The sequence below is a fragment of the Apus apus genome, chromosome 4, assembly GCF_020740795.1.
Source record: "Apus apus isolate bApuApu2 chromosome 4, bApuApu2.pri.cur, whole genome shotgun sequence".
In the NCBI taxonomy this organism is placed as follows: Eukaryota; Metazoa; Chordata; class Aves; order Apodiformes; family Apodidae; genus Apus; species Apus apus.
This window is the reverse complement of record NC_067285.1, coordinates 74,603,020-74,612,136: the sequence shown is the minus strand read 5'-3', so window position 1 is coordinate 74,612,136 and position 9,117 is coordinate 74,603,020. Positions and strand designations below refer to the sequence as shown.

The window sequence follows — 9,117 nt, the reverse complement described above, 5'->3', positions numbered from 1 at the left end:
CCTGCACCAGCTACTCATTTTTATATCTTTCATACCCCACTGTGTCTCGACTGTTTATGGTATTTAAGGTTCTGAAAAAAAAAGGCTCTGTGCACTTGAACAATCTCCAAATACGAACTAGCCTTCTTTCCTACTCATCCCGAACCCTTCCTACCCCCTGCCCGTTCTATGGGCTAGGCACCACTGTCGAGCACAGGCTGCTGGCGCACGGCAGCGGCCGCGCTCCCGGGTGTCAGCCCTGAGCCCCTGGCACCAGAGGGCACGGGGCAACCCCTGCCCGCCTTCGAACCCTCCCCCCTTCCCAGCGCTAGCAGCGCAGCCGACCGGCGTGCTGGGGGGTGGGTGCGGGCCCCACAGGGTCCCGTCAGCCGCTGCTCCCGGCGGGGGAGGGTCCGCGCCGCTCGGGTGGTGGCCGAGCCGACTACGGAGACGGGGTGTGTAACTCGGTGCTTAAAATGAAACGAGACTTGGGCAAGTGAGTGCTGCTGTGCCTGCGAGAGGCAGCTCGGCCGCGGCCTCCCTACAGCTGACATGCCACAGCTCTGAGATCAGATGCAGAGTCCTGATTTTTCTGGTTGTGCCACATCTTGATGACTTAACCATACCCTCTGACAGCATAAAGTTAGGTGCTGGGCACTGCGGTGCCTAATGCTGTCTGACCAGCTTCGGAGCTGCTCTTGGTCTGTCACCAACAATGGAGCCTGGGTAACTGCCCCTGCCGCTCATGGCATCAGCACCTGGTTGGAGGCTGGATCTCACTGTCCAAAGGAAAATCAGTAGTGTGTTGCACACGCAGCAACTTGTCAAGTATTTGGGATTCATTTCAGTAAAGATATCACCTTATGAACACAAGGGTTTGCACATGCTCTGTTGTGAAGTGGCACTTTGCTAACCATGGATACAGCCCTCTTGGACTTGGGGTGGCAAACTCCCACATCAGTGAATACATGTGAATCTGAACAGCTGAAGAAATCGGTGATGCTCTCTATGTAATTACAGCTGCTGAAATGCATAAATATTTGCAGGCCCGAGGCCTTACCTTGGTAGGCAGCAAGAAGATAATGAAAAAGAAGGAATGTTTCCTAATACATTGCAACTATACATTAAAAAAAATTAAATTACTTGTTCTATTTTTTACTTTATTTTTGTTGTTGTTGTTACTCAGTTTGTACCCTAATAGTTTGTGTTGTTTTTTTTCCTGTAGGAAAACCATGTATGTTTTTCAGGGTTGAGAAAACAAGTATTTCAGACCAACAAACAAAAGATTCAAGGTTGCCCGAAAATGTTCATATTGTGGTGGGTTTAATACTTTCTAGATGAAATGCTCTAAATATTGTGCACACATTAAAGATCGTTATGGTCTCTTGTGAATGGACATCTTATATGGGGAAAAAAGGCTCAGAAAGTATTTGTGTTTCCTCTTTCTGTAAAGCTTAGAGTGGAAATTATTCTCTGTAAACTTTTCAGTATTTCACCTCACAAAGGAAGTTGCTGATTGCAGAAGATTTTAACAGGATTTTCATGCTTTAAGGTTCCATAGGAATATGCAATTAAACATGCTTGACCCACTGAAGGTCAGTCTTTAGAAAATGAAGTACTATCAAGAACCAAAGCACTTGGGTAGACAGCAATCTAATCCACAGGTAACTCTTGGGACCAGAAAAAGCATCCTCAGCATTGGAACGAGGCTTTTAGATGTTATTGCTCACAGAGAATGTTTCCCACTTTGCATAGATACTTGTGGCTTGATTACTAGCAAGAAAGATAAAAGCCATCGACAGTGAGAGATCACTAAGCCAATTGTACCTGTCTGATGATAGTCAATTTATTTACCATACAAATGCTTCTCCTGATTGATGCTGATATAAATCTCATGCGACCTTTAGTAAAATTTGGCTTTGCGTGTACAGATATTGAGGTATTTATAGCATATGTACATGGTGTAAGGGAAGTATTTCCAGTCTTTATTCTTCCTTTTTTTCCATACTGGAAAGGGAAGAGGTGAATTGTTTATTATCCTTTGGGAACACACTAATCTGCTGTTTCTCACCGCTGCCTTTCATTTACCTCTATTTCCTGTTGACCTGCTGTTACATCATTTTGTATTTCACTCTAAGATAGCCAATATAATTTAAAAGACTTAATGAAACTGATCTTAAAATTTAAAATTTTCCTATGTAACTCTACAAGATGAGGAGGTATTTCTGAGTTTCAGAAGCTTACACTTTGGCTTTCAGGGTTTGAGGTCTGAATCTCCTCTTTGGATCAGTCTTTCGTTAGATTTAATCCATGCAAACATCAATTCTAAATTTCAATACACAGCAACTTGTATTTGTACAAACTTTGGAAAGTTCAGTCAATTCAGCTGTTGTAGCAGTATCCAAATGCTTCCTGTTTATATATGTAATCACACCATTATCAGAAAAAATGTTTTTTACCAGATGAATATTAATTATGCGAATCAAATGAAAACAGGGAATTTCAAAATTCAAAGCCAAGTCGAGCTCAGCTGAAAACAAGGTCCCTTGAAGCCACACTTCCAATGAAGTTAGATGTCAGTAGCATTGTGCTGTAGTAGTAGCACTTGGCTCTGTAATTCTACTGTGCAAAAGATCTAGCACTTAAAAATGGATAGTATCCCTTCTCTAATGGGGCAAGTTACTGCACATTTTACATTCTGCTGCAGCTCAGACCACTTCTGAACTTGTTTTCTGTCCTGAAATAAGGAAAGACCATTTTTTGTGGGAGTATTCAGGTTTCACAACCTACCGCTCAAGAGAATTTTAAAATCTTGCTTATACCAGGCACAAAGACCATGCTTAGTCTGTGTTCTGCTATAATCCTATCAAGGTGTCATGGTGTCATGTTAGAGCATGCTGTGATTACACCAAACACTTAAACAAAGTTCTTTCTATATGGCTTTTATCACCATTTTCTATTTTTAGAAAAATAGAAAATGTGAGAAAAATGTTTACATGAATAACTATCATTTATTTGTGTCAGAAATTGAGTAAGAAGTTTTGCACACTAATCCCATCTAAATCATTAGAGAAATGAGAGAAATTGTAAATTTTCCTTAGATTCACTGCCTTTGACAGATGAAGAACATAAATTTTGAAAAGTTTGCAAAGTTTATTTAAATGAAACAGTTATCTGAAGTGCATACTATCTTTTTACAAAATTTCTAATCAGTCAGCTAGTTTTTAAACATATCTATCAAAGATCATAATGGAGTCTTTTAAAAGATTTTATAGTATCAGCATGTCTATAAAAACCATGTATTTACAATAACTTTGTAGACTGACAGTGGGTTTCCTGGGACACCTTGTTACTTGTTTTATTTTTTACATCCGTAAGGAAACATGCACATATAGCTCTCTGATAGATACATTATGTTTTTTCTTACAATTTTATCAAAGTTAATTGAATAATTATGGTTATACAAAATATCCAGTGCCACGCTAATTCCCTATACTCATTTATAGACATAACTGTTAAATAGTTACTCTTCACTGTTCTTGCTTTTTCCATACTCTGCCTGTACTTTTTAGCGGAGATAGCTGTGGCTATATATGAAAGCTAAGTTAAATAAATAATTTAAAAATAAATTTAGTGGTAGTATGCCTTGAATTTTGGAACATTGCCTTATTCGAAACTCCAGAGGTTTACCAGCAAGGCTGTTTGTTGGTATAGGCAAGTTTTACTACCTTCTTAGGGCGCTTATGATCTTCCAAAGCTCCAGAATAGGGTATGATGTGAAATTGTAATGGTTATTTTGATTGTTGCTTATTTACTTATCAGAAACTAGGTGCTGCAGGATAAAATTATATTTAAATTGTGACACTGCTAATCTTTGATCATCTTTATGCAATTTAAAAAAATGCAGACATTTCAAGGGTACTGCAGTGACTTAAAAATCTGTTTGTGACTTATTTTCAGGTTTGTTTTACTTCTGCTAATGAAAGAGCTACCATGTTTTCCTTTAGATGTAGGTTTGTAATTTCTGACAATATAAAAAGGAGATGTGAAACATATAAAAGCTCAATGTATTCTTGACCTCCAGTGCTGAAAAGAACAGCCTGTTTTATGCCTGAAGTTCTCATTCATTGTAGTGCCGTGTTCCAAATATCCCATTCATTTAAATTACAGAAATAGAGTACTACACAATGCTGGGGTTGACCAAACAAAGGTTTCTTTTCAATGGTCTATTTTTATGCTCTATTTATAATATTGTAGCAGGTATTTTAGGAAAACAACAATTAAGCAAACAGTTCTTTAGTACTGAATTTTTAAGTATGTTTTAGCTGTCTGGTCTGGCAGCCCAGTTTAAGAAAACAAATGACAGGCTTTGCAGTAACAGCTCATTAGACAGAAGGATGGGCTTGACCTTAAGGCCTGACTTGAGAGATCTGAGTTATCAGTTTTGCATGACCCTTGGCTAATCTTTTATCTCTGTGTGTTTCAATTCTCTGTCTATGGAGTGAGGGATAATATTACCTTTGCTTTCCTATATTGTAAACTCTTACTATGTGTACTATACATGAAGCCAGTAGGAGCACTAGTGTGGTGCTGACTTTGGTACTATTACAGTAACATATTCTATATTATTATTAAGGTAATTCCATAAAGAAGTAATGTTAGGTGTTAAAACATATGTATATGTTATTAATATATAAAAATATAAACCAAAAGTGGACTTTTGGACAGTTCTGTGCTGGAGTCTGATGTCATTTTACCCTAAATACTGCCCTGCACACAGCCTGAGTTGAGTACTTAACAGCAACAGATCATTAAGAGTCCCCTTGGACAGATCCTTCTTAATGCCACTGGAAATCCATCTCATGTACCTGATGTTTGATTTGGTTTTTAACTTTTCCTGGTAATTATGAGAGTCAAAGAATTTATACGGAATGTTTCACCAGATGAGTTTCATGTACATCCTCCCACTACTACCCTCTGTTTTTTCCTTCCCTTCCTGGAGTGTGAGCCAGGGGCCTTTGTTCCAGGTCTTGCAGAATATGTCAGGCAGGACTGCTAAAGATGGAACTGTGGTGGCTCTATCAGGTCATCTGTTGTCCTCTGGACTTCTTCTAACTTCTCCATCAGTTTAATTGTTGCTCCTTTAAAACACTGAAAAGCCCATTGTGAAGTTGCTGAGGAAAAAAGGAAATAGCCATTAACGAGTGATTTAGTAAACTGTCTCATACAAAAGAGAATATATCAGTTATGAAATACATGGTTAAAATTTGGGGTAATGTTTCTTGATTGGAAATTTCAGCTAAAAAGATTAGGCAAAACCAATCAAAACACTAAAAGAAGGCCTCTAATCTAAGACTTTTTTTTCCTTTGTTTTGTCCCGTTCGAAAAATCAAGTTCAGCCCCTTGTAATTTCAAATGTTGTTGCAAAAATGAGAGGCTGCTACATTCATCCCAGTTTCATACTACGTGTTGAAATTCAGGCTTAAGGGTTCATCCTGTTTACATCTTCAAATAGCTTTATCCATATGTACAACTCCATTGAGATCAATAAGATTACTGTAGTGAGTCGAGATACCCAGGCATGTAAATATTTGCTGAATTAGGACTAAAACTGGAAGGGAATGTAAATGTAGATGGTAAATCCTACTTAAGATAAAGGAGCTGAGCACGACAGTAATGACTGGAGTTAACAGAGTTGGTTCAGGTGCCTGTCATCCCTTACTCCCCCCATCAAGCTTGAGGGATTTCTAAACAGCTTTGTAAATCAGAATTATCTTTAGCTAAGTGTCTTCAAAATATATTTTTAATTGATAAGTACACTGTTTTGCATTATCATTGACTTTTGTTGCAAGAAATCAGCTCCCCGGCACCAAAGGAGATAACACTAAAAATAGCTTTTATCTTGATAGTCTGTTGTGTGCATATGTATTGCGCAGCTACTGTAATCTCAAGCAAAATGCATTATATACTGCATTATATACAGAGCACATTATAGAAAATGTAATTGTTTTATTTACAGACAATCTCCAGATAATGGATGCTGGAGGATGGCGGAAGCAGGATTACATTTACTTTTCTTAGGAACTGAAGCAAGCCATTCAGAATCTCTTCAAGAAGTTGCTGGACCTAAATTCCACTGTCCCTGTCATTCAGTCTCTGCATGAGAAGTGAAATTATCTGATTCCTTATCTTTTTAGACTTATACTTAAGCTGATGAGGGAATCTCATTTAATCAGTCTCTTGTTGAAATGAATGTGAAGCATCCTTCTGGCATGTCCCCCTTCCTATTTGCAGCTCAATTCTGCCACTCAGTCTGCAGCCCCTCAGAGATTAAACTTAAGATACTGTATTTTTTATAACCGTGCCAATTTACCAACCCATGCACATTCCACGTATTTATAGGCCACCACAATTGAGTGGAATGGTACCTTTTATGTGGGTATTTTGGGAATGGTGTAGGCTCTGTTCACCAAGGCAATTTATGCATTGACAAGGTTCTTGGTATAGGTTTGTTAAAAGGTTGAGTTTGGTCTCCCGTTCACTGGTAAAGGCTTAGTAAATGGAAACATCTTGCATCAACAGAGTGCTGGTTCTGCTGTCATTTCTTTATGACACTGACATGCCTGAGGTTACAACATTTTTTAATACATAATGAGTTTAAAAGATGCAAAACTACTGGCTGCATGTTTTATTCATCCTTAAATTGCAAGAGCGCCTTGGTTTCCTTTTGATGTCTACCCTATTTGCATATTTTACCTGTGTGCTTTTGCAGTCACTTAGTATTTGAATGTATATCCCCTCATCAGCTATAAAGCATTAATGTTTTGCACTTGTATAGCCTTTCATCAGGGAGCTCAAAATCTTTTGCTGACAGTGATTAAGAATTACAGGCCTCTTTGAAGTGGGTAAATGTTACTACCTTCATGTTACTGACGGGCAGTGAGGTGACTCTGCCCTGCATCCAACACGAAAGAAGTGTCAGTGCTTTAAGTCCCGCAGCATCCTCTCCAGCTCCTGCTCCGGCTCTGGGACTCTTTACACTCATCACTTGCCCCGCAGCTTTGCCAATAGCCCTACATGTCTGCAAGGCAGTAGTTCGTCCGATTTAGCCAAACTTTTCACCCTGCTTCAGCGGGGCTCGATGGCCTGGGCGGGATAGCCCAGTAGCAAGAGCGACCAGGGCCCAGCTGGGCGCCTCTCTGTGCTGCTCGGGATGGAGCAGCGGCCCCGCGCCTGGCCGAAGCCCCGTTTTTCACAACAAACCACCGGAGACTAGATGAAATCACACCGGTGTTTTGGCTTGCTTCGTCAAATGCCTCTTAAACTGCTCCGAGACGCAGGTGTAAATGAGGAAACGTATTTAGTGGGGAGAGCGCGCCGCATCGCGCCTGCAGGGAAGCTGGCAGGGGGCGGGGAGCGCTGCGCGGGGGTTACCTGGGCTCCGGCAGGCTCAGGGGAAGGGCACCCGGGAGTGGAGCGGCATGCAGCGCCGGTGGGAGCAGCCATGCCGGTGGACCTTCCTGCGCAGGGCCAGGTTGGCTACAGAGAGAGGGAAAGAGGGAGGAAAGGAGTGAGGAGACGTCGCCGGCAACGTGTCCCGGTAGCGCGGGGGACGGGGCTGCCGTGGCTCCGCTGCCCCCCGGAGGGATACGGGTGCCCTCCGCCGTTCCTCCCGCGTCCGCTGTGCTTTCTGAGAGCCGGTTTGCAACAGCTGCCTGAGAGTCCAAATTTATTCCCACCCCCGAAGTTGCCAGAGTCCTGTGATACCCGATGCATCATCTCACGCTGCTGTTATAAGCAGAGATGAAGCGCACAGAACCAGGCTGTAAAACGTGTCAGCGGAAGCCAGGCAGTTACAAACTTGTCCCGGAGGGCAGCCAAGGCGTGTCGGATTCGGTTAGAGAAACTCACCAGAGGCAGGCACACACACACAGCAGGCACGAACCACCCCTCCTTCTCACCTCCCCGGCCACACGCAGTCCCGCTGTGGCATCGCTTACCTGGCCTCTGCCCGCCGGCTGGCAGGAGGCTCGCCAGGAATAAAATCACGATACAAAGGAGCAGTTGGAGCCTCATGTCCGCGGTCAAGCGTGGCGTAGAGGCGCGCTCTGAGGGCGCGCAGATGTCTGTGGACGAGGAAACGTGCAGAGCAGCGTCCCGCGGAGCTGAGCGCGGCCGGCAGCCCCTGCCCCGCTCACATGCCGTGACGAGCTGGAGGGGGAGCGCGCCCGCCCGCCGCCCTCTCCAGCGAGGTTAATGGTCAGGCAGGGGCAAGGTTCCTGGGTTTGCACTGCGGTCAGTGCCTCCCTCTTCCCTTCTCTTTTTCCCCTTTTTTTTTTTTTTTTTTTTTCCCTTCCCCTTGTCGTCACTGCCCCTTATTTTCCGTAAGCAAACAACGCATGAATTGAAAGTCCGTGTAATCAGCAGCTTCTGTCAATGCACTGGGGGCAAGGAGCCTCCTGAACAATGCAGCGACTTCGCTTTAAATTCAACCCAGGCAGCTGGGGGAGGGGGGGGGGGGAAGAAAAAGTAAAACAAGCCCTGATGTTCCCTCCCCCATTTGCAACTGTTTAAAGTTTGCATTGCCCATATTGGTCCCACATGCAGAAAGCAATGGCAGTGGCAGGAAGTCTGTGTGTGTGTGTCCCCATTGTCCCCCCTGAAGGCGGGGGCTGGCGCTTGTCGCTGTTCACATGCTTTCTTCTCCAAAGTAGCTGCGAAGTTGTTGCTATTCAAAGTGAAACTGGTAGTAGTTAAGGCTAATGGGTGTCTTTTGTACCAGCAAGTATTCTTAAAGGATCGGAATATTCTGGAATTAATTTGCCATCTTTTAATTATTTTTATTTTAAACTATTTCTTTTTTTGGCATGTAAGGTAAAATAGGAGTATTACAGCGTGTAATTCTTTTAACAGTGCCATTTCGGGGAAAGCAGTTTCGGATAGGGAGTTATGTTTGCATAGCCCACTTGTACGTTGCATTATATTTTTACAAGATTAAGGTGAGAGCTTTCTTTAACAAAGTACGCTAAAAAGAAGAAACCACAAACCAAAACCAACAGTTGGTTTGATAAAAGTGCAGGTATGCAAGCCTAAAGAGAAGACAGAAAAATCCTGGGAAATGTGTTAGCCGCAGTAGTG

At 42.5% G+C, this 9,117-nt stretch overlaps 2 protein-coding genes across 2 annotated transcripts in view; one reads left to right on the top strand and one right to left on the bottom strand.

The window, feature by feature from the left end:
- The window catches only part of MARCHF1 (membrane associated ring-CH-type finger 1), a 372,379-nt gene that overhangs the window by 14,776 nt on the left and 348,486 nt on the right, over positions 1-9,117 (top strand). The gene's annotated exons all lie outside the window — the stretch shown is intronic.
- On the bottom strand, positions 3,312-8,279 carry APELA (apelin receptor early endogenous ligand). Its single transcript, XM_051619268.1, has 3 exons — positions 7,980-8,279; positions 7,414-7,518; positions 3,312-5,153 (listed from the first exon to the last, which is right to left on the bottom strand). Exons 1-2 carry the CDS (start codon positions 8,053-8,055, stop codon positions 7,430-7,432), a joined length of 165 nt encoding a protein of 54 aa, XP_051475228.1. The 5' UTR covers positions 8,056-8,279; the 3' UTR covers positions 3,312-5,153; positions 7,414-7,429.